Source organism: Elgaria multicarinata, chromosome 3 (genome assembly GCF_023053635.1).
Source record: "Elgaria multicarinata webbii isolate HBS135686 ecotype San Diego chromosome 3, rElgMul1.1.pri, whole genome shotgun sequence".
Lineage (NCBI taxonomy): Eukaryota > Metazoa > Chordata > Lepidosauria > Squamata > Anguidae > Elgaria > Elgaria multicarinata.
The window spans coordinates 23,984,197-24,009,695 of record NC_086173.1 but is presented as its reverse complement, the minus strand read 5'-3'; the positions used below and the strand labels follow the sequence as shown (position 1 = coordinate 24,009,695).

Here is a 25,499-nt window from a genome sequence, read left to right as displayed (position 1 = left end):
GCAGAATAAATCATTGGCAAACTCCAATGAACTTGGCTTTGTAGTTTATATATGCAAGTGTACATGCGGATATGCGTGCATACTTGCGTGTAAATATATCGGAGCAATCATTCCTTTTATTCACCACTACCCTACCAACTCATGGGGCTGACCTAATGATCCTTACACATATTTCCATGGCTGCTGAAAGAAATCCTATACACACTTACTTGGGAGTAATTCGTGGGATTTACTTCCGAGAAAACCTATATAGAACTCTGTTCTTCAAGTCACAATCAGTTCGTTCGAACTTTCTCCGATGTAGCCATGCAGAGAATCAGAGCAACTGAGAATTGGCTTGAGCTTTATTATTCCTTGCAGTATGCCAGGTATCATTTGCCATCCGCCCAATTATGATGGTTTATATGGCACCCATAATGCGCAGAGTCGAATTCCGTGCCTGGGCATCAAGTCCAGGATGTCCCTCGGCGTAGTTACAGCGCTCAGTGTTTGGCTTTGCGTGTGGCTGGGAAGCATACAGCTTATCAGCTTTTATCTTTATTGGGTCCACATGATTTTGAACTTGCAACCCTGGCCTGTGGAAGATCTGAAACCTTTTCCTCCCCGCTTTGAATCGTTCACAGCTTATGAAGTCGTCTTTAGTAGGCTGGCTTATATCCAATTAAATTTATCTTTGCCATTGGGGGGCAATAATATTTTCCAAGAGCTTCCTACTTGTAGCTATTGTCTCTGGCCCCGGATTTCCTGAACACACAAGCAGTCTAGGATAATCTGCTTACTGGCGTAGGTTTGTAGTACCCTTTGGCTTGTTTTAAAGGCATTGGAGTACTTTATTTTTCCTCCCTTTGGAAGTAATGCTATTACTGTTGCACCAAGCAAGGGTGATCCCAAATACATTTAGTTGTCAGTTGTTTGCACTAGAATCAATGGGGCTTATTTTCACTTAGAGTACATAAGGCAAGACTTGGAGGTCACAATCCTGTGGCTTCAAAGGTTTGGGATGATTTGGCTAAAACAGGGCATGTGAAAATGACTTCTTGGTTCCCACCCCAAGTCTACCACAAAGGTTCTTTTCTGCATAGCAATCACACTTACTGTAGGTGATGGAAGAACAGGTTAAGAGGGTAGCTTCTTCCTTAAATCCGCAGGAAAGTCGACAAGAAAAGGGACCCCAATATGTTGAAAAGGTGACATGTAAACATAGTTTCTAACCCGATTTCTCCCTAAAAGCACTTGGGCTTGCTCAAGGCATGTGCCTGAGGGGGAGGGGACATTTAGAAATTTAGAGTATATATTTTAATTTATTCATTTATGTATATTCCAGAAAGTGGTCAGCACGCGATAATCATACACACGTCTAACAAAAAAACTCTGTATGCAGGAACTTTTCATGAGTTTGGACTGAAGAAGACAAACCAAATTTATGTTGGATGACAGAATATTAATTTTTTCACAAACTGATAAGGGACCGGAGAGACTCGTTTATGGCTAGCAAATATTTGTAAGCTGTGTTCAAACCCGCCTTGGACATTGTAGGAGGTTCAGCATCGCTTTGCTTTAATGTACACAAACAAACCCAAGAACTGGAGTCTTGCCACGAGGGTAACATTTCTTTGGCCAAGTCCGCCACAACTATAACGGAGCTGGGTTCTTGGAGAGTTCATTTTAGCCACAGAGAAAGAATGTTTCCTAGAAAGTCTTGCCCAGATGGATAATTTCCGCCTTGAAAATAAAACAACAACAACAACAACAACACTAGGATGTGTCTAAGCTTAATTGTGATTATATCAGGCAAATGATCCTGCGGAGTGAGATGGAAATTTATTGTTGCATTAATGTAGCGGTGCCACGCAAAGCAATACATTTGGAGATCCACAAACAACCAGACAGCTAGATATGTATATGTCTAATTATACACATGAAACCCTGCCTGACAATTCACACAATCATTTCCTCTGCCTGTTCTCCTGTCTTCCCTTTATTTATTTATTTTCTATAAGAAATCATGGTGTCATACAAGTAACTTTGGAGACACTTTCAACACACCTTCTTTGAAATGTTCCCTCTGCCCATCATTTGAAAAAAGAAAAAAAAGTTAATTTATTTTTCAAATTATGGTTGGTTGTGAAAATGAAATTGATCAACAATTAAAGAACTCAGCGAACCCAATGGGTTATTTGTCTCCGACTCATAGGGCTTTCTTTAAAAAAAAAAGTGGAGACCAAAAGGAATGTGAGACTTCCAGCCTTCATTCTTCTGTTTTATGGTAGTCAGGGAATTGACTTTGGTGGTTCAAATTCAAGTGCTGTGGCTGCACAGCTGTCTTTTCTGTGCTTCTTCGCAGGAAGCTGACAAATCCTATACTTTAAACCAGGCTTTAAAAAAACACACAACAGCACTGGGGATGGCTTGAACTTATATCTACCTTTTAAGAGCAATAAATTATTCGCACACCTAGAGGAGAGATCCTGCATATTATACCCCACATGCATTCAAACGCAAACCCTTCAGTTTACCACCAAAGCAGTCAAATAAAGCAGAGAAGTAATTCTACTGCCAGAAAAGGGGGAATAAAGAGGGGAAAGGGGTGTGTGGGTGTGGGTGGACTAATGCACTTACTCTGCCAGTGATGTTCCAGCATCCTTCCCACCCACCTTCATTGCAAATGTGCTCAAATCTCCATCCCCAGGTTCCATAGTATTGGAAGTGTGGGGAGGGCGGAGAGGAAATGATGGCCCTCGTAAACAATACCTTTATTAGCTTGTAGTTAGTATGAATATTACTCCGTAAAAGGGCAAGTTAAAGGCTCCCTGGCACTTTAATTAAAAGTTTGGCCTAAAACAATACCCAACTCGTAAAAGCGGAGCAAAGGATGGAGCCAAAAGGCACCCATCTCTGCTAACGCCCTGCACGATTTTTTTTCTCGGCAGTGCAAAAGTGTACTTGGTAGGGAGATCCAGAGGAGTTTGGAATAGGATGCATATTTGTTTGAACCCTTGTCGGGAAAACATCCTGGAGGGCACAAAACAGCATCCACCCAAACCTAAGAGCACAGTATAAAATTAAATGGACAGGCTGGTCAGTAGCGTTCAGTAAAGACAGAGTGATGATAAAAGCCGCTTTGGTTTGTCTTGGTTCTGCCAATAAATACACTGAATTCAATACATATCCCAGTAGATTCACTGTGGGTTTGACTCCTCTACCTCAATGCCAAGTGTACCCCCCCATACTACACACACACACACACACACACACACACACACACAAGGTTTTGATCGTTCCTTTAAAGGTTTTGATCTTTTGTCAGATATAGTCAGCCCTGTTCCCTGTGATCAAAGTGGGTTCCTTACCACCACTTACCACCAAACTATCTTGCTTATTAATTTCACGCTCAGTTTTGGTTTCAGCAAACATCCGCTCCCTTCCTGAGGCAGATCACTGCCTGGAAACCAATTCTGCCTGCTGACTAAACCCTACCTGGTGGTTTAAAAATAAGACCAGTCACACAAATTAAAAGAATTCAATTAAAAAGAAATCACCAGGGCAAATGAGGTCATCTCAGGGTGTCTCTTTTTGTACCATAAGTTCCGAAAATTGCATTATTTTTTAAAGGACTTGTTCAAGGCTTTCCTAAAGCAAATTCTTTGCAAAAAGCATAGCGTTCAAACACAGTCCTGCTCTCAACGTATTCTTCTATATCAGTCTGTTAAGTTACTGGACTTTGTTATTTGTTCCTGAGTGTTTAATTTACTGCAACCCGAATTGACAGGATATCACTAGTAAAGTCATTTTACCCTCCTGATGCTGTGTGAATTTTGTTATGAGGCTTTTAAACTGTCCAAAATTGGTGCCAGTGATGGAGGTTAAGGCGGGAGGATTCTATGTAAACAAAGCAAAGTTGCTGGGATCTCCCCCCACAATTGATTGAACAAGGCAATAGAACAGAGCTGAGCGAAACATATCAGTAAAGTGAATATTATATATATATATATATATATATATATATATATATAGACAGGGATGAGAAGGCGGAGAAAAGAACAAAGAGCCAATAGAATATAAGAGATATATGATATTTACATCAGGTGGAAACCTTTTTTAAAAACCCCACCACACTTACATACTGATCGATAACAGGGCTTTTAAAACACACACAACACACACACACACACACACACACACACACACAAATGAATGATTTTCAGTTCAGGCGCAAAATCTGTTTGAGGCATGTGTGATAGTTAACCAAATTATCTGAAAGATAGAAGAGTTTTAAACACAAATCGTTAGGGCACTTCTATGGGTATACGAGCAACCTCCAATATTCTTGATATGCCTTTGTAGATCTGCTTTCCAAACTATTATTGGCAGAAGATACTTTAGATTAACAATTGGTTGAAAGTCACAGCAAATGTTCTATAGGACATGTTTAGAAATAAACCGTCTTTTAGCTTTCATTCTTGGCTAGATACAGGGGAGGGGGGAGGACCCTCAGAAGGACCAAACACAAGGACAAATGACTTTAATAAGAATCTTAATTTTTATTTTTATTTTTATTTATTTGCACTCTCCCTTTTATTTAGCTGGTAGAATAAAGGTCGCAAGGCATTGTGAACATACATTGATTGACAATAAACAGCTGCATTAAATATTCACTCTACCACTCTTACATAATAAATATTTAACCAAACGTTAAACGAGCCTTTCGAATATGTATCCCTCCTTGACTTAATACATTGGTTCTATGTCTTGAGCTATCTTTCCTGATTCTAGTGCTCCAAAGTCATTCAGCCAGGCCTCAATGGGCTGCAGTTTGGGCTTAGACCATGCGAAAAGTTTCGAAGTTTATTCCACCAGTGGTATATTTGACATTGCTGCAGAGGTTCGCATACTCCTTAGTATATAGGATTACTGCATACCTGAGAGGAAGATAGGTAACCAATAAATGTTAGAAATTGGCTAATTGTGCCCCTCCCACTGTCTTCCTACAAAGTTCACACACACACAGAGAGAGAGAGAGAGAGAGAGAGAGAGAGAGAGAGAGAGTATATGGAGATGTGAGCTGCATTCCTGAAGCAAGATCTGGAGAAATCTTTGAAAACTTACTGAAGAATCTTTATCCAATCCTCTGGGCTTCTAATAGTTGGATCCAGTTAAAAGAAAAGAAAAGAATATGCCTGATCACTCCTAAAATGTGTGTAGCATGGAAAGGAACAAACATGTGAGAGGGGAGAAATTACAGTTAACACATGCCTTAGACCCTCCCTCACCTCCTCCACCCCTAAACTACCCCCACCCTAGCCCATATCCGAATCCCTCGTGAACAAATGAAAGCAAAATCCAAATAGAGGAGGGAGAGAGAGAGAGAGAGAGAGAGAGAGAGAGAGAGAGAGAGAGAGAGAGAGAGAGAGAGAGAGAGAGAGAGAGAACTTCACCAGTCACCCCGTCGCTATCTATCTGCTTTGAATGCTTACAAGGGGTGTGCCTGGAAGAAAATGAATACAAATCTGCGATTGATTTTCATAATGTTTCTGCGGTGTTTGAAAACCAATCGTTTGAACCTCTGAGATCTTACCTAAGTGAACCACTCCTACGCTTCTAAGTGCTCCAAACTGATATATGACAATATCTACTTTGGATCACGTGTCCTGGAGAGAGCGACTAAGACGGATAGCGCGTCATCTCGCCTTCCCAAATTTTTCCCCCTCTGCACATCGGATCCAAAACATCTATCTATAGGAGCAAGAAAAGGAGAAAGATGTTTAACTCTGTGAACCTGGGAAACTTCTGCTCCCAGTCGCGCAAGGAGCGGAGCGCGGACTTCGGCGACCGCGCAGGGTGCGCTTCCAATCTCTACCTCCCCAGCTGCACCTATTACGTCCCAGAATTTTCGACTGTGTCATCTTTCCTGCCACAGGCCCCCTCTCGCCAAATCTCCTACCCTTACTCCACGAACCTCTCCCAAGTGCAGCCAGTGCGGGAGGTCTCCTACGGGCTAGACCCCTCGAATAAATGGCACCATAGAAGCAATTACGCCTCGTGTTACTCCGCAGAAGAGCTGATGCACCGAGAGTGCATCCCGCCTTCCACCATGACCGAAATGCTAATGAAAAACGAGAGCGTGTACAGCCACCACCACCACCACCCCAGCGCCAACCACCCGGCGTCCACGGGCTTCTACTCCAGCATGAACAAGAACAGCGTGCTCCCGCAAGGCTTCGACCGCTTCTTCGAAAACGCCTACTGCTCCGCCGACAACCCGCCCGAGACCTGTTTGCAGAAGGGCGAGAGCAAGCTCGACACCGACTCGCAGCCCAGCGCGCTGTCATCCCGCGGCGACCAAGGCGGAGACCCGGAAGACGAAGAAGAAAACACCAACCCGGGCTCCACAGCGTCGTCCTCCTCTGTCAACAAGGAAGGGAGCAAAACCAGCAACTCGAGTAGGTAGAGAGAGAGAGAGAGAGAGGGAGAGAGAGGGAGAGAGTAGTAAATGGAAAAGGTTAAGGGACTAGCCCGCTGTTTTGTCGGTCAAATTTTATGTGGAGTTTTATAAGCATTCAAAGGATTTTATTATAACCTACAAAGCTCTTTCTTGCAACGAGAAGAATTTTTACGATGGGAAAGGCTCTTTGAGAAAAATGGAGATGTTAGGCGCAGACACAGTATCTCAGAGTCTGTGAAATTTTAAAAGCACACCATGGTGACAAATATTAACTTTGATCATGAACTTACATGAGCATTTTAAAAGGATTTGGTCCCGGGCTTCTGAGGGTAAAAGGCAATTGGGCAGAACACTGCTTTAGCTTCCTGTCCTCTCGAGGAGGCAGGGAGAGATGCATGCGAGGGGGTGGGGTGGGTGGGATGCATTTTTTATTCCCTCACTGAAAATGCATGCGCAAATTTATATATATATATATATATATATATATATATATATATATATATATATATATATATATCTCAAAGAATATAAGGAAAGGGGATGCAGCATTTTCATGTCATCACGGCATAGTAATTTCCCTTCTTTAGCTATTGCTTTAAGCCTGGACTGAATTCCGTGTGTGTGTGTGTGTGTGTGTGTGTGTTTAAGTATAATTTTATTTTGTCATTGAAGGTGTTTATTTCACCTTAAAAGCTATCCACACACACACACACACACACACAGAGAGAGAGAGAGAGAGAGAGAGAGAGAGAGAGAGAGAGAGAGAGAGAGAGAGAATGTTTATAAGGTATCTCAGATATGTGTTTCTTTCCTTTCCTTTTATTTTATTTTTTAAAATCTAAATCGCAGCAACTGATCAAGCAAGTGCCATAGATATGTTAATTTTCACTAATAAATGACTGTTAAATAGAACTTTTATATGTGTGTTTGTGTGTGTGTGTGTGTGTGTGTGTGTGTATACACACGTGCACACACACACATTTTATTTGCAATTATGTTTGTTGCCTTGGGGTACACATTGTTTTCTTTTTGACTGATCGGATCTCTTGCTTTGATTTCCTTTGTGTGTGTGCGTGTGTGTGTGTGTGTGTGTGTGCTGAGAGTATGTGGAGGGTGGCATTCCAGTTAATCAAAAACTTATGCAGAACATAATGTCTGGTTCATAGTCCCAACATTGCTCCTGCTGATTATATGGAAAGACTGCAGATTCGCAGTTTGGTCGTAGGCTTCTACTCTGCCCCAGTGGCTCCATTCACGGTTCCCAGAACTTATTGTACATTAATCCACTTAGGAATCAGGCTCTGAATGCCTAAAATCCAGGTAGGGGGTAATCATGTATTCAAAACTTAACAGGAAAGGTTGTCTCTGTGACTGTGTGATGCTACACATGCCTGTTAGGATGTTACACAAGAGGTACCATGTGGTCCCAGGCGTATGTGTGAAACTATGTATGTGAGCTCTTGGGTGGGTGGGTGGGTGATAACAGAGATTTTGTTGTTTCATTTGCTTATTTATTTTCACTCCCTTCTGGTTGCATTTCTCTCTCTCTCTCTCTGTCTCTCTCCCCCCCCCAAAGGTGCCCCCCGAACAAGAAAGAAGCGATGTCCCTATTCGAAATTCCAAATCAGAGAGCTAGAGAGAGAATTTTTCTTCAATGTCTATATAAACAAAGAGAAAAGGCTGCAGCTGTCTAGGATGTTGAATCTCACTGATCGACAGGTTAAAATTTGGTTTCAGAACAGAAGAATGAAAGAAAAAAAACTAAGCAGAGACCGCCTGCAGTACTTCTCTGGAAATCCCTTATTGTGAACCTCTTTTGTAATAAATAAAAAAAAATAAAATTAAAAAAATTAAAAATTAAAAAAAAAATCCTCTGCTCGTTGAAGTATTCTATGTATGAAGAAGGGACGTTGTTGCAAGCACGATTTGACTGTGGAGTCTACAAGCAACCCTCAGAGTTTTTAACCTTCTCTTTCTTTCCTTACATTTGTATGTTTGGGACCTATTCGGGACATAACAGAAAGGAGTCCCCGATACTCCCCCACCCCCACCCCCTAAACGTTGAAAAGGACTTGGATACTGTATGAACTTTTAATTTAACGTTTAGTCTTGAAGAATTGGATTTATTTTTATTATGATGTTTTTGTTCTTCTTTTTTCATCTTCATCACCATCATCATCATAATTATCATCGTTGTTGGAAGCAACCACAGTGCTCTGTTCAGAAAAGTATTATTCTATTTGTCATAATTTTGATATGCAAGTTGATATGTCTACGCAAAACCGCCCCCTCACCAGCAAAGACTCCCTGTCCTCAGTTGGGAGGAGGGCTTTGTGTGAGTATGTGTGCAGGTGTGTGTGCATGTGAGTATATACCCACACGTGTTCATCCACGCACACACACACTGCACTCCATGAGGGTTCCACTGCTGTACATGCCAAGGACTGCTGTTCACTGAAAACTAATTTAAATAACCTTTCCAAGAATTGGTGTCACCATAATGGTGTAATTTCCATTGATTATATATATATATATATATATATATATATATATATATATATATATATATATATATACACTATGCAGTCCCAGGTTGGGTGTTGTTTATTCCCCCTCCCCTTTCTCTTCCCCTTTCTGCATCTGGGGGCCGAGTAGGGGTGAGGGATGGGCCGGGAGGAAGAGGAATGGACTACAATAAATTTGCAATAACTGTCTCTTAAATAGTATGTAAATGCATTATTCCCCCCTGGACATGGAAGACCAGCAGCAGCAGCAACAGCAAGGCCAACAGCGGCAACAACCACGATTATAAATAAATCTTTGTGTATGTAAAGAAGTGAATCCCGGGAAACTCTCTGAAACTCTGTGGCAAATAAAGACATTTCAAGCTGTTCTACATTATGATTTTATTTGACCTTTTTATTAGCATTTCCCTCCTAAAAGGCTCATTGTGGTCAGTGTGGTATGGACTTTCCGATAGAACTTTAAATGCCCCAGTTCTGTGTGCATGTGTGTGAACACTCATGTGAGATATATGTGTGTGACACATGTGTGCATGTGAGACACGTACACACACACATATATATATACACACATACAAATACTTATGCATGCATGCATACATACATACACACATACATAGAATACATACATATACACACACGCGCACACACACACACACACACTATATACACACATTAATATGAACCTTCTGCGTTTAACTAGACATTTGTGGAGTTCATTGTTTTCATCATTGCATTTAAATTTATAGGAATTTCTTGGCCCAATAATACAGCTCTGTGCTTGGCTCCAGATGTCTTTGTCTGTTTTCCCAATGTAGTTAATCTTTTTATTTCTTTTCCTCTTTCCCCCCACCCTACAAGCACAATATATTGCAATATGTTAAAAGCTGGTTAATGAGCAACATTGCAACATGCTTAAAAATACGAATATTTGGTGGTGGTTAATGAGCGCATCTGTGACATCACCTACGTCGAAATTTTCAAGTATGTCAAGGATAAAGTACTGTTCCTCCCTCCCCACCCACCCCCACCCCCGTGCAATGTACAAATGCAAAGTCAAGTACTTAATTCCTTCTCTTAAACAAAACAAGTTCAACTCCCAGACGTTGGGATAGAAGTGCGTTTTATGTTTACACGTCAATAACCCCCGCTCACTCCATCAAAGAAACGTAATTTGCCAACAAAGGGACAGAAATAGACAAGAAGATACCTACACTAGTTGAATGCATGTTTTAATTGTATGTGCGTGGGGGAGAATCTAGCAATGCTAAATGGTTAGACTCTCCCAGTCCTAAATCTCCAATTGATTCTTGATGAATACTTGTGTAACACATATGTGGTGTCTGAGGATGTCTCTAGATTAAGGAACATGCAGTAACAAATCTATATACTCATCTATTGGTGATGCGAGTTTTTCGTGATCGCTTCTAAATACAACTCTGTTCAATTAAAATACTTTTATGTTGCTTGCCTTTATGGTTTGATTTGTCAACCATGGGGAAACCCACAAAATGTGCTTAGTTTGCAAGAAAAGAGGCGGGGGGGGGGGCGAGAAGAGAAGAAACTTTAGCTTCCTTGATAGACCTATCTTCCTCTTCCCCATGATACTATCTGAAAGGGTTATGTTAACAGGAATGTTTCCCATTAGAGGAGATGAGAGGAAAAGATCTCTCTCGGTCTCGCTCGCTCTCTCTCTCTCTCTCTCTCTCTCACACACACACACACACACACGCAAACACAACGCACACATTATTATATATGCACATGCTAGATGTGATCTTATTTTTCTTTTCTTTTTTCTGCCCTAACTCTCTCTCTCTCTCTCTCTCTCTCTCTCTCTCTCTTTTTCTTCTTTCGCCTTTCCTCCCCCTCTTTCTACCTCGGTTTTTGTGTTGTGGTTTCATGGAGATACTTATGAATAAGGATGTAGGGCCTATAACCTGCCTCTTAGTTGGATTAAATACTCAACATCTAATGTAAATATGTCAATATGGAGGACTCTTTTGTGGGTGTTGCCCAAAGTACAGGAGCCTGTTGGAATGACAATGGAGTCCAAGGCGGATCATAGAGTACCAAAGCCACCCTTAGGAGAAAAGTGGGGCCACACACTGCCGCCCCCCACCCTCCATTGGTATACAACTGAGCGATCTGAGGAAGCAAAATGGCGCAACATTTAAAGACACCCTCCTCTCTTTTAATGAGTGACTGCTTAAACCTTTCCAAGGTTAAGGAAAACTTAAAACATAGGTGCAATAAGGTACATATCGCCAGGTCAGAAAGTCCAGTCAATACCCCGTAACTGCGGCGGTTGTCTGGACAAAGGGGGCGACTAGTCTAGACATTGTAATAAAGACTGCGGCACTAAACAGCTTAATTTTTCCTTAATTACCACCGTCTGGCCATAGAAAAAGGCTTCCGCAGTAAATAGTAAACAAATAAGAGTGTCTTTGCTTAGCTTTCTTCCAGCTTCTCCCCACCACCCCACCACACACACTATACACATATACACATGCTCTCACTCCCAAGTCTCCCTCTCCCCCCCCCCCGCTCCCCCCCCAAACTCCAATCGCACCCTCCTCTTCTATGTCTTTTGCTGGGGCTGCGACACAATGAAACTGGAGGCCTAGTTCAAAGTTTTCTCGAGCTAAAATGGAATGCCAGTTGTAAAATCCAAGTTTATAGACCATGTGGGACTTTACAAGGGTATTAAGCAGCAGTGCGAGGTAGGGATAACCCGTTAATGTTCTTTTGGGTGTGTTTTTCTTTTCTTCTTTTCTTTTTTTGGGGGGAGGGTTGTTTTTGGGAGGGGTGGTATTTAGCTGGGGAAGTAGGCTACCATTCTGAGCAAATTTAGGAACACAGTGTAATTTTCAGCCCTGAGATGTAGCCCTCAACCTTATCTCCCTAACATGGTGACATATAATGGCAAAAGAGTCCAATAGCGAAATGTTCTTTGTACACTGGGTTTATACTTGTTGCATTGGGGGAGGAGGGGGGCACAAAAAGAACAAAAAAAATGTGAATATATGATGTCTTTGAACTTCAATGGAGTCAAGTCCATCACCTTTAACCCTTTTGTAATAAACCGGAATCAGAAAGGCCCTCGGTCTCTTTTTCAATGCTCCCGCCTACTGAGTTAGAGTAGCGGGGATGGCGGATATATATATATATATATATATATATATATATATATATATATAATCACATATTCACATATACAAATATATGCACCCACGCAGACATCCACAGATATACACACAAATACAAATTTCGAATCAAGCCTGGTGTTTTAATTCAGCTGCTCCGCGCGTTTTAATATATCTAGAAGGCGAGCTTTAACATTCGCGTGCGTGTGCGCACACACCAAGTCGCATGCAAGCTTTATTATTGTTATAAACCTTTTGATACCTTAACGCATGAAAAGTTTTTATAACTTTGTTTGGCATAAAAGTTTTACAAGTCTCTCTCTCTCTCTCTCTCTCTCTCTCTCTCTCTCTCTCTCTCTCTCTCTCTCTCTCTCTCACACACACACACACACACACACACACACACACACTCTTACTTTTCCCCTTTCTTTCTTTCTTTCTTTCTTTCTTTCTTTCTTTCTTTCTTTCCTTCTTCCTTCCTCCTCCTCCTCCCCACCCCCTCCTCTTCCTCCTCCCTCTAAATTCTTCGCACGCTTTTGAGGCTTTGCATAAGACAACTTTATTTTTCGCTCTGAAGGTCCATCAGGATAAGTGCTCCCTCATAGGCTGGGGATCTCGGTGTAAAGCCACCACGTTAATGACACACAGGCTAATTGCGAAGGACCTCTCCTTGTGACGTACAAACACACAGCGAGCGAACCTGTTTCCTGTCCCTGCCTGGAATCCCCTACTTAACGTATTGGACGCTGCTAGTAGGTGAATTTGTTGTGAGATAGAACTCGAGCCAGGAAGGTTTGGGGGCGAGTTTATAATTGGCGCTTGGGTAGGATTTTATTTTATTTTATTGCTCATTTACGTTGGCTGGAGTGCAAAAAAAAAAACAACAAAACAACAACCCAACCCTCCTCCCATTCTGTTATTGTTGGTGTTGTTTGTTTGCTAAGTGCAACTTTCTTCCCCACCCCTTTAAAAGACCTATGGGTGTGTGTGGGGGGGTTGTGCATGGGCTTGCTAGGGTTGTGGAGACAAGAGCTATGTTGAAGATGGCTGTTCCCAGGCACACCGACCCCTCCACCTAGGTCTGCAAGCGCTCCCAGTCACATGCGGACATAGTCCTCTTCTTTCTGACTTCTCCAGTTGAGGAACATAAACTTGACTGTGTAGCGAGCGCAGGCTCCCGAGGGCGAGTACTCTCCGGTGACATCATGTAAATAAAACAACCCTGGTGAGCCAACCAGCAAATATCCGCAAGACGATAATCGCCCTGGGCAAAGCGTTCCACTGGTTGTCCGCAAAGAGTTTGACTTTGAGCTCGGGGGGGGGGGGGGAACAAAAAAGAAGGAAAACTTGGCCACGAATGGACTTGGAGAACCCGGAGGAACAGAGGCAGTGGCTTTGGCAAGTGGACTTGAAGCTCTCTCTACCAACTCGCTTAGCCATTCTTCGCTTGGTTGTGGACTACTGGGGTGTGGGTGGGTGGGTGTGACTTCTTCTTTTTTTCTTTTTCTTTTTTTTTTGTCGATTTGCTTTCAAGTAACTTCTGCGGGAGGCACCTCTGAACCCTGACGAAGAGAAGGAGGCACGTCTGTGTCTGTAAATAAAAAATCCCGTTTTGCTAAAGAATTAGACTAGACACTCTTGTGAGCCGTTAACAGTTCCACTCCCCCAATGCATAATTGAATGTAGCATTAATTTTGTCTCCTGCTTTTCTTTGTACATCTGATGGGCACAAAATTTCTTGATAAAAGAGAGGTAGGATGTGTGTATATGTGTGTGCAATACTACCTTCTCCTTCATCAAGAAAAAAATTATAACACACACACACACACACACACACACACACACACACACACACATATATATATATATATATATATATATATATATATATATATATATATATATATATCTTTGGGTATATTTGTGAATGGCATTGATTTGAAAAAACAAAAACTGTCATCCTTTTCATTCCACTGTTTAGATGATATCGTTAAACAAATTTGAACTTTCTTTGAAAGCAAAATTCTACAGGCCCATTATTATTATTATTATTATTAGTAGTAGTAGTAGTAGTAGTAGTAGTAGTATCCCTCAGCTCAAAATGGCATCTTATTAGGGCCCTGAGTATATGCTTTTAATACAGTTGGAAACTGTAGGGATGTTCAACATATGTTAGACCTAAGCACGTTCCTCTGTTTTTGATACCCCCAAAATTACAACATGAAACCACAAAAATGTGGGTTGCACCCTCATAAGACTTTCAAATCTTTGCTGTTCCAAATGAAAATTGATCACATTGTTGTTGGGAGTTGTAGAAAATGTTTTTGTTTTGTTTTTTAGGGGAGTTTTTGTTGGCGGGAAGGTTGGCTAAAACAAAAGAAAGAAAAAGAACATGTCTATGGACTAGAAGCAGAACAAAAAAATGTTCTTTTAGCTGGTTAAAAGGAAGGCAACAACATTTTCACAGAAACGATTACCCGGTACATGCACAGACGAACTGTAGCCATGTTTTTCAAATGTTTAAATACAAACAGTATGTCTTAGTTCAAATGATTGCTAAAATAGTTGGATAGTATGCCTTTATGTGGATTGAGTTTCTCACACATATTGCAACTTAAAAATGAATAGAGGCGACTGGTATCAGCATTATAACTAAGAATCGGAGAATGTACTTTAAAGACAGGGTTATCATCAAACTCACATACGCACTTGCCTTTCCTTATTGAAAACACCTATGTTGAAATGTAGCATCATTACTTCCTAGCGCAGATCTTTGGAACATATAGAGGCATGATACAAACTTAAAAGGATATATAGACAGACTTTTACTTTAAATACTGCCTGTAGCTTTATAGTAGGAATACCAATACCTGTGTCATTATTAAGAAAATGGAATGGGGAAAACAAACACCGGAAAGAATACATGTGTCAAAAATATTTGGAGAAATCCATTTTTGCACTTCATGTTCTAAAGAATATGTGGTGATCAATATGCTTGAAGGAAATGCAGGTTGTTCTGTAATTCACAGTTGCTCTTAGTTTAAAGAAATAATAACCAATGTATCCTAACACTTTTCTTTGTGTGTGTTTTCTTTCCAAAAACCTAATATCATTTCCTGGGGAAGTTTCCCTCCATAAGTTCTCCTTTAAAATTTCCTTAAGAAAAAAATTCTCTGGGATAAAACGGCACCTATTTTTGAAATACTTCCTAGTTACACTTCAGCTTAAGAGCAGAACTAGGTCAGAAAATTTGAGAAGTAATCGGGCATAGTATTATTGTTCACTTCTTTATGAATTCAGATATGAATAATATTGTCCCGTCAGTCTTTCCTACTTGTTTGTTGTGGTAATTGTAGGAAGTAGTTTGCACTTATAAACTTGTCACAAGTAGAAGAAAGACGGACGAAAGAAGAAAGATAGATGATAGAAAAATAGATATTATCAGCCTGATTCTTCATTTATGAAAGCCTCAAGGGTTCAGTTTTGTTGTGTTTTTCAATTTCAAAACATTTTCAAAATCTTTCCTCATCACCCTTCCAACTGGAACGTGCAGCTGTATCAGGAAAAAATTAGCTAGCAAATGGAATATTTACCATTTTAAAAAAGTTATTGCTTTCCTAAGATATGATATGAACATTGTCCCCCCCCACCCGATCCCCTTTCACGTGTTGTATGTGTTTGTTAAACTTACTAGGCTATTTATAAGAAGTACTTTACACTGTGTGTGGTTTTTGTATGGGTAGCTCTACACACACACACACACACACACACAGAGAGAGAGAGAGAGAGAGCTATTTACACATGTGCAAAGAGAGTGAGAGCGGAGGTGAAATGGTAAGGAATGTGCCTTTTCTCCTCAACTCTGGTCCCCACCATAAAGGAAAGTGGCCAAACTCATACTGGTATATTAGTGACTGAAGATTCTTTGTTGGGGGTAGAAATAACTTGAGCACAGTTTTCAATACCACCTCAAGGAACATAATATCATTCCATAATTCTTTGACTTAAGTTACTCCGAAAGAAGGAAGCAGTATAAGAGGGATTGTAAAGTTTGATAGATTTCTTGTGGTGATAGTTTACAGTTTCTAAGCCAACATCTAAAGGCGTGGGTTTTATTTTTGCATCACTGTTATTGTACTCTAGTGTACTTTGCCATAAATCAGAATTATTTCCTCCACAACACGGGGCATAATACCAGGCAGAAATACAAATTTAAGGTAATCATTAAAGTGTAGCTACCAAATACTTCCTAGAAGCGAAAATGAATGCTTGCAATAAAAAACGTTAAGAAAAAGTTGGTTAAAAATGCAATGGAAGTAAGAGGCATTTTCCACACATAACTCAAGGTTAAATAATTAGGAGGAAAAGGGAACAGGTAAAATATTATGTGCAAGTTTGAGATGTGCTTTTTTGTGAGTTATTAGACACATGCATTTTTTAAAAAAAAATGTGCTAGATTTTAAGGGAATTGTGCTCTGTGTGTGTGAGTGTGAGTGCGAGTGTGTACGTTTTCAACTCCCCCCTCCCCGCACTGCCTTGTGCCCTCGACTCTTGTGCAGAGAGCAACTCCAAGGGAAGAGAAGGGAAACTGGTTTCAAGGCTCCCTTTTTGGGTGGGGGGGGGGAGGTCAACTGAACTGTCTGCCTTTGGCATTCACAGAAAGGGCAATCAGACACCAAAGACAATAGCGGACCGTCTGTAGTTTGCTTCATATATACCCAGACACTGGGAGAAAGAAAGGCAGAAATCTCCACTTTTCCCCCTGTCTCTTTGACGGTTTTATTCGCTTCCTGGCTTTTACATCAGTAAAATAATTCTGAAGAGCCACAAAACAAGAGACTAACCGATAAACCCCAGTCCACACGTGAGCTAATATAAACACCTTTTTGGGACAGGATAATCCCCAGCCCTATCTATTCATCTTTTCTTTTTGATTTTAATAAGTTGCATTGCCTGTTTCATTACTACACTGATTTCTAAAGGAGACTTTAAAAAAGAAACAACAACTCAGAGCAGGCTGTTATAGGCTTTATTCCACACTCAGGCTTTCTCCTTTTAAGTTTTAATAGCATTTGTTGGTATTTATTTTCTGCAATTAGAGTAAAGCATTTTTCCCAACGGGGGTTCTACTTAGGCTGATGAATTTTATTTCTCTCCCCATTAATGACCCATGTTTATCATACTTCTAATTATTTTTAACTTTAAGCAATATTCGTTCTCCTGGATACATTCCCTAGCGTTCCTTTATTGCCAGACCTGCCAGATATCAAAAGATCTGGACGGAAGTTGAGAAATGCATTTAGCTGTTCTTTAGGAGGCGGATTCTCTCTCACCCCCTCCATCTACGATGGCCATCTTTTTTTCTTTTTTTTCTTTTTGTGAAAGACTTTGACCGTCAGCCTGCAAGAGACGCTGGAAATTCTTCTGCACGTTTGCATAAAGAGATGACTTGAAAACACACACACACACACACACACACACACACACACGTGCCTTTAAAACAAATAATCAAGACTCCCCACTTAAAACAAATGACAGTCAACACTACCTGTTTTTTAAATATATGTATACATTATTTTGTTTAATTTTAACCAACTGTACACATTTGAGACTCCCTCTGTCTTGTCTTCAGGGACATGGGCGCAACGCCTATCTGCTGAAAATGCCATGGCAATATGTGAATCTGAAGAAGATAAAAATCAAATTATTTGACAGGTTTGACCACAGTGTGGTTTGTACATTCCGCTTCCTGCTTCCTTGAAAAAGTGGGGCTGGGTGGGTTAATATAACACACACAAGAATGCATGGCAGTAAATAAGGATATAAAAGGCTTGGAAACATATTTTCATTTTCACCCAGACAGTCCCGGAAACGAGGTCACTTGTTAGTCTCCCCAAAAATGCACATGTAAAAATGTGTAGGGCTTCAGAGCCTAAAATTATTGAGTTAAGCACATGATCTGCAAAAATAAAGAAGGGAAAGGGGGTGGGGAAGACAACGGCAAAAGCCATATAATGCCAAACTGCATTTGGTCTTTAATTTCATCACCTATAAATGAGAAAGTATTGGTTCCCATGCTAAAGTTTTATTCTTTGCTTATAAATATTATGTGGAATTTTCGTTGGATATCATAAAACTGAACGATTTCTATCAAACTGTTTTAAAAAGACCTATGCAGATAACACAAATAGAGGCTATAAAGTCGCAAATAGCTTTCCAGAGGAAGCAAACGGCGACGTTTTAAAGTGCAGGAAAGCTCTTAGCACACTGCATTTCGGGGTAGGTGGGGGTGGGGTAGATGGGGCTTGAGACAAATAGAATGATGTAGTTTAAGACTTCCTTGGCCCAAGATATTAAAACTTCTCACCCTTGAAGATGAGGAGGGTGGGTTGAGGGGGGGGGGGCGATGTCCAAACCTGCAAGTATATTCAAAGCAACAGTGGAAAAGAATGGTAAATCCAGGTTGGGGAAAATATGTTTGTAAAGAACTGATGGCTTTAGGCAGAGAAAACTACACTTAAAAAGCAGACATGCGTATAATCTAAAACTGGTCAGGTTCCATGTCTCTCCCATTCAAGCCCAGAATTTCTGGAGCAATTTTTGTCACTGTTTATTTCTTTAAAAAAGGGGGGGCTTCCTACCCACCCCTTGAAAATTACTATGAACCCTTTTTAAGGTTTGGAATCCTTTGTAATGATCTTGCAATTTCAGCATTTAGCTGCTTCTGTTCATGCTAGTAGTAGTAGTAGTAGTAATATTTATTAGTATTCATTTCTTTATCATGGATTTAGTTGGAAATTTCCTAATTTCTTTCAAAAGCTATGAACAGAATTGTCAAAGTGGGACTGTAACATGTTAGCCAATTTAATATACACTAAAGAACAATTTTACTTAATTGCAATCTGATTTAGAAAACGTCTAATAAAGAAAACAGCCAGAAGAAAAACGCCTAGTGCAAGATGTCTTTATATCTGAAATACCAGTTATTATTCTGGGATCATAAAGTTCAAAGAGAGAGAGAGTTGGGATCATAAAGAATAAATTAGCTTAGAGTACGGAAATTAAGGTAAGAGGAAATAAACATTTTCTTTGGGTGTGAGTACAATCAATGAACATAGCAACAAATAAAATTCATGTTTGATCGGTCAGTGTTTCTGCAGAATAAAGCTTTCCTAAAGCATCCCATAGTTTGAAATTTCATTTTATTTTATTGGAGTAATTTCCTGAAAGGGGTGGGGAGAGATTAGACTTGCACTATCCAGTAAAGAACAATTCTCTGTTCTTCCCCATTGATCTATTTATTTTGATGCAATTCTGTAAAGTTTCTTTACAAACCTGTGCAGAGTTCTACAGTTCTGAATGAATGAAAAGAGATGTGATTATTAAAAACAACAACAACAATAAAGTCCATTACATTCAAAATTTGGGGTGAGCTTTTTTAAAGTACTTTTTTGGATTAAGAGCCCAACATACAGGAAACTTTTAAAATAGAAGACAAGAAAGCATTTTTTGAATGAAATAAACTCTAAAATAAGTAAAAATTTCAATTATCAAACTGGTTTTCATGCAGAAAACACCTGAACTTAATGAAGTAACCTAACAATAGTGCTTTATATTTGTCTGGGTCCAGTCAGGTTCTTTAAAATACATAAGACTTCTAAAGATGCTTCCACTCTGTTCTACTTTTGAGAGTTACACCCAAATTTCAATGATTAAAAATGAATCCACCGAAGTATTTCTGAAGGAACAAAAATATTTGTGAAGATACATCTTCTGTACATTTCAAGTTTAGCTGGGGGGTTGGGTGAACAGAGGATAAGGAATAAGGCAGAGGAATTCGTTCTAACAAAAAGAGATTGGGGGGAGTTCATTTACGGTTTAGGAAAGATTAATTATTTTCACCAAAAAAATGGACTTATTTTGAGGGGGGAGGAGGGGGGAGGATAAGGATGAAAGAAAGGAGGGGAAATGAAGGTTGATTATTTGCTGACCTTTTAATTTGAATTTGACTTTGCTTCTATTTAGGCGTTCGCTTCCTTTATTTTCCCCCCACTCTGCCGTAGACACGCGTTCGTTCATTGGTAAACAAACTCGAGAAAAAGGGGGTCGCTCTCCTTTGTTCAACGTGAAGGTCCTGGGTTCTCTACCCTTCAGAAACTGATAGATGTCGCTGTTGCTCCACGCTGGTTTTCTCCTCTCCCAACAACTTGACCCCGGTGACGTCACTGGCGTCTGAATCATCAAGGCCATTTTCAATCCTCATTGGCCTGGCCGTCACGTGGTTGGGACCAATGCGTGGATAATTATGGTGCTGATATTTTTCCCTAAAAAAAAGATGTCAGCCCCTGGCTGTAGTATTCCTCTTTAAAATCCCTCTCTGAAAATGTCATGTCCCAACAATGTGACTTCTAACTCGTTTTTGATGGACTCGTTAGCCGGTACCTGCAGAGGGGAGAATTATTCCTCTAACCAAGGAATGTATATGCAGTCTGGGAACGACTTCAACTGTGGAATGATGAGGAACTGTGGAATAATCCCGTCTCTCTCCAAAAGAGACGAGGTGAATAACGCCAGCCTGTCTCTCAGCACCTATCCATCTTACCTTTCTCAGCTAGACACCTGGTGTGACCCCAAAAATACTTACCGAATCGAACAACCTGTTGCGAGACAACTCCCCTCCTGCTCTTTCCCAACCAATGTCAAGGAAGAAAATGCTTGCTGTATGTACAATGCTGACAAAAGAGCAAAAAACGCCAATGAGGCGACCCTCTACCCCAATCAGATGCCTGAATCTTGCCTAAATGACCATGAAGTACCCGTGCCTAGCTACTACCGAGCCAGCCAAGGTTATTCCTCCATGGAGAAAGCATCAAACTGCAGCAACCCAAGCGAGTTTGAGGCAAGTTTTGAACCCAGGGCGAGTCTCAACCAAAGGAGTGAGCTTCTGGAGCAGCCACCTCCACCACCTCCACCTCCACCTCCACCACCACCACCACCTCAGCAGGCACAGCAGCAACCCCCACCAGCACCACTCTCACAACCAGGAACTAAAGTGAGTTTCCCCGAAAACACAAAGCCAGATCATCCTCAGAACACACCCGCCAACGAAATTAAAACAGAAAAAAGTCTTCCTGTGGCCAAAATAAGTCCGTCGGAAACGGAGAAAGACATGAATAAATGTACAGACACCAGCACTGACAATTCTGACAACGAAGCAAAAGGTAAGAGGACTCTTCTGCATGCTAGACTTGAAAAGAATACAATCATAACTAGTCTTGTTGTTGTTAGTCAAAACAACATTGTTAAGTTCGAAAGCAATGCCTCACGGTGTTGTAGTTCATTCGAATGTATTAACTTTTCTTTGCACCCCTTTAAACACAGTAATTCCTATAGATAATACTTTCTGCCTTCTTTCTGAAATAACAACAACAATAGTAGTAGTAGTAGTAGTAATAATAATAATAATAATAATAATAATAATAATAATAATCATCGAAATCAGTTTAGTTGAAAGTGAGGCGTTCAAATGTATTCAAATGCAATTATTAGAATTCGAAGTCCATCTTGTATTGTTTTCTTTGGGTGCATTTGTCTTAGATTACTATGTTTAAGGTGAAGTTGCAAGCAAGGACGGCTCTTTATATTTGTTCTGTTGAGTTTTGTCGCAGAAAGTGCTGAAATGCTCTTAATATGAACAATTGCTTCTTTGGCGGGTAGGGATTTTTAAAAGATTGTTACAGCTTAGAAATGTGGTTTGTGTTGATGCCTCCAGATCTCATATCCGCTTTCTTTCCTCTTCCCCCTGGGTAACAAATTGTTGTCTTTTTGCCCCCTCTCCCCTCCCCTTTTCGTTCTTTCTCTCTCTCTCTCTCTCTCTCTCTCGCTCTCTCTCTCTCTCTCGCTTTCTTTTTTTAACTTGAGGAGTCTGGATTGCTTGTTGTGGGGTGGGGGAGGAGAGGTGTGGGGGAAATGGTTTGCCAAACACTTCAGGCTGGACTTGATTGTTGAGTTTCATTATCATTGCTGCCTTTCTCTTTGATAACCGCGTTTCCCTGGCATCCAGAGTCTGGTTTGTGCGGAAAAAAGCCCCCAAACCCTTTACGTGTGTGTGAAACATCTGTTTGAAGTTTAGGTATTCTAGGAAAGGTGGTTTCTATTGTAATGACAGGCATTGCATTAGAGGTTGCGTGCGTGCTTAAAATAATCCTGCAGACTAAGCTCAGTATGGTTAATTAGGTTCACTGGGGGCTGGGGGGGTGGGGAAGAAGGGCTCAAAATATTTAAGATCGCAGAAGGAAAGAGGGGGGCGCATTAAATGCGTTCTGTTGCAAAAAGGGAATGAAATGTGTGTACGGACCACAACAATACTGGAAGTAGATCTAGATAAAATCAAGGGCTTTTATTAGTTTGGCTTTGGTGTGTGCGGATTTAAATCCTCTCAAAGCCTAAAGCACTGGGGAATAAGCTTAGAAAACAAGCAGAGGAGAGATGTATAAGGTTATATGTACTTCCATGTCAGCATGTGCATATGACACATACATGCATACCTGTGGTATGTATGTATGTATGTATGTATGTATGTATGCCCCATCAATGCATATGTATATGTATATTGCATGGCAGGGTACCACAAAAGAACACAGGCATTTCATTCCCTCTGCTTTTCACCTGATAAGGCATTTCTTATATGTATGTGCACCTACTGTGTGTGGGTGTGGGTGGGTATATACACACACACACAATTCTTGTTCTTATTATTACTATTATTTTTGAATGGCCTAAAATGGCTTTTCCAATCTTTTTCTGGTGCATCCAAGAATAAATTATTTTATTCGCCGGTTCAACTGCCACAATGAAGAAAAAATTGCAAAGTCAAGGTTATGGGGGGAAAAAAACCTCTGTAAAATGTATCTTCAAACAGCGCTTCCAAAGCTATGCACTCTCAAAACCCTATTTTTGTGGGAGCCAAATTAGCAAAAATAACTAAACATCATTGACGTTTTGATTTGGAATTGAAGAAAGTGTTGTTGGGAGAATCCCAAAACAAAATAAAAGGTTATTCCTTTTCTGCGCATGTTGATGCTCAGTTCAATCAAATGATTACCTACGAAATGTCCCACCTAGATATTCAAACTTTTCATTATTTTCTCCCCATGGGGGAGAGTGGGCATGGTGTGCCATGAATCCAATATTTCATATACTGTGCCATTTTAGGAACAGGCTTTAACACACACACACACACAATAATCCTGGCCCTTTCTTTTGTTGTGTATGGTCTTTTCATTTCCACTTCTGTTGCCATTAGCCATACCCAAGCGAAGATATGGAAATGGAGGCGTTAAGATTTTGGAAAAGGCAAATCCTTTGAAGGAATCTGCAGGGTTCAATGGCAGCCAGCGCTGGAGAATGTGGAGGCCATTTCAAGGCAAACAAACACGGGTTAGCTAAGCTTGTGTGTCGTTTTTGAAAAGCATTATTGGTCTGCTGCAGTTTAGACTGAATTGTGATGGCCGTAAACGTTTCTGGCTGCAAAACACCTTCAGTCACTCACACCTTAGATAAATGTTAGGCGGGTATCACTGCCAAAATTCTTGCATGGCCAAATTCAAATCCGAGGTGTTTATGTATATGTATGCACATCTGAAGTGTATGGCAATGGCTGCAAAGATTGAATTGTGTGAGCCTCTATGAAGCAGAGCTATTTGGAGAACATCAGCACAATTTTGTTGGAACAGCAACTTATGTGTAGGTTTGTTTGTTTGTTTGTTTGTTTGTTTAAATAAACAAGCTCGAAAGTTCTTCTTCACCAAGAATAAAATGATGCACTTCACAGAGGCTTAACGTCAAAGAGAAATGGAGTCTGCCCACTGAAGATGAAAAACACAGGCAGGCAGGCAAAATATTTCTCTCTGAAATGTCATTTTCAAGACCTTATTTTGTTGTGCCTGGTTTCGAATATTAGCCGATGATTGCAGAGAGAAGTCTGAGCAAGGATGGCAAGGTGGAGTAAAAGCTACAGCTGGCTTGGGGAATTAATAAAGTACTTGTATTTCATTAATTAATTAATTTGGGGGGTAAACCTTCATGGAGTACCCTAACTGTAGGAATAATTTCACAAAGTTATATTCTGTTGGCGTATCAGACAAGTGAAAAACAGCAACAACTTTACACCTGAGGAGAGTATGAACAACCTCATTGCCATATATGCTACTCTAAGGGTATCCCTTAAATGAAATATGCATAATTTAAGACCATTAAATTAAGAACTGGCTTTATGTATCTGACGGCCAGGTGAATATTATGAACTGAAGGTTTTATCCAACTCAGTTTTGAAACAAATTGGATGTTGTTTAGCTTTAAGAGGTTGTTTAATTAGATTTCTAAAACCTGTACATATTAAACAAGAGGGAACTGGGGTAATAGCCCATTTATCTGAGTGTAGGATAGAGATTCTTGATTTAACAAAAGAAGATGCTTTTTTAAAAAAATACAGTCTTAAGCCTAGGAAGCTCTCTTTGCTATTCCACAGATACTTATATAATAATATTATTTTTAACAGAGGATATAAAGGCAGAAAACACTACAGGAAATTGGCTGACAGCAAAGAGCGGAAGAAAGAAAAGATGTCCTTACACTAAACACCAGACGTTGGAACTGGAGAAGGAATTCTTATTCAATATGTACTTGACCCGTGAGCGCCGCCTGGAGATTAGCAAGAGTATTAATCTAACAGACAGACAAGTCAAAATCTGGTTTCAGAACCGCAGGATGAAACTCAAGAAAATGAACAGAGAGAATCGAATTCGCGAACTGACTTCCAATTTTAATTTCACTTGAAAGTGTTCACTAAGATGAAGGGACAAGGGGGGGGGAATCATTACAAATCTTGTGCAGTATTTTTTTTTAATTTTTTCCCTGGGTATAAATGCAATGCGTATAGAAGGGAGGGGAGGGGGAGAGAGACGGGGTGGGGAAATCAAGACCTCAGGCTAGTGTGCAGTTCTATGATTTGGGTATTTACAGTTTGTAGAGCGAAGGTGCGTCCATCGGTATAAGCATGAGAATATATATATATATATATATATTGCATCAATGTTTCTATGTAAAATAAAGAGTAAGGTGGTTGCTTTAAATACAGCTTCTAAGATGTTTAAGTTATTCAGGAGCAGCACAAAGAAAAGGAAAGCGGGATAAGGGGGCAAGACTGAAGGACCTGTTTCTATGCCTTTTTATGTTTAGGATACTAGGTGCGTCTGAAAGTTTGCTTTTCATATCCTAGTGTAGTCTGCCTATTGTATAATAAAAATAATGACTAAAATGAATTTCATATGTGTCTGTAAATGGACGTGGCAGTGGGAACATCCTCACATTGTGTAGTTATGCAGTCTC

The 25,499-nt window shown here is 40.3% G+C and overlaps 2 protein-coding genes across 4 annotated transcripts; both read left to right on the top strand.

Annotated features, from left to right (window-relative positions):
• The first annotated feature begins 5,669 nt into the window (after positions 1–5,669).
• HOXC11 (homeobox C11) lies at positions 5,670–8,936 on the top strand. Its single transcript, XM_063123114.1, has 2 exons — positions 5,670–6,440; positions 8,019–8,936. The coding sequence occupies exons 1-2, from the start codon at positions 5,759–5,761 to the stop codon at positions 8,249–8,251; spliced, it is 915 nt and encodes a 304-aa protein (XP_062979184.1). The 5' UTR covers positions 5,670–5,758; the 3' UTR covers positions 8,252–8,936.
• Positions 8,937–12,677: 3,741 nt separating this feature from the next.
• HOXC10 (homeobox C10) lies at positions 12,678–25,071 on the top strand. 3 transcript variants are annotated; one of them, XM_063119625.1, is made up of 4 exons: positions 17,808–17,825; positions 20,174–21,331; positions 23,416–23,549; positions 24,670–24,759. In XM_063119625.1, the coding sequence occupies exons 2-4, from the start codon at positions 20,494–20,496 to the stop codon at positions 24,676–24,678; spliced, it is 981 nt and encodes a 326-aa protein (XP_062975695.1). In that variant the 5' UTR covers positions 17,808–17,825; positions 20,174–20,493; the 3' UTR covers positions 24,679–24,759. The 3 variants fall into 3 exon arrangements, with proteins under 3 accessions (XP_062975694.1, XP_062975692.1, XP_062975695.1); XM_063119624.1 differs by lacking the exons at positions 17,808–17,825; positions 23,416–23,549 and adding an exon at positions 12,678–12,866 and having other exon boundaries at positions 24,670–25,071; XM_063119622.1 differs by lacking the exons at positions 17,808–17,825; positions 23,416–23,549 and adding an exon at positions 12,678–12,877 and having other exon boundaries at positions 24,670–25,071.
• The last annotated feature ends 428 nt before the right edge of the window (positions 25,072–25,499 follow it).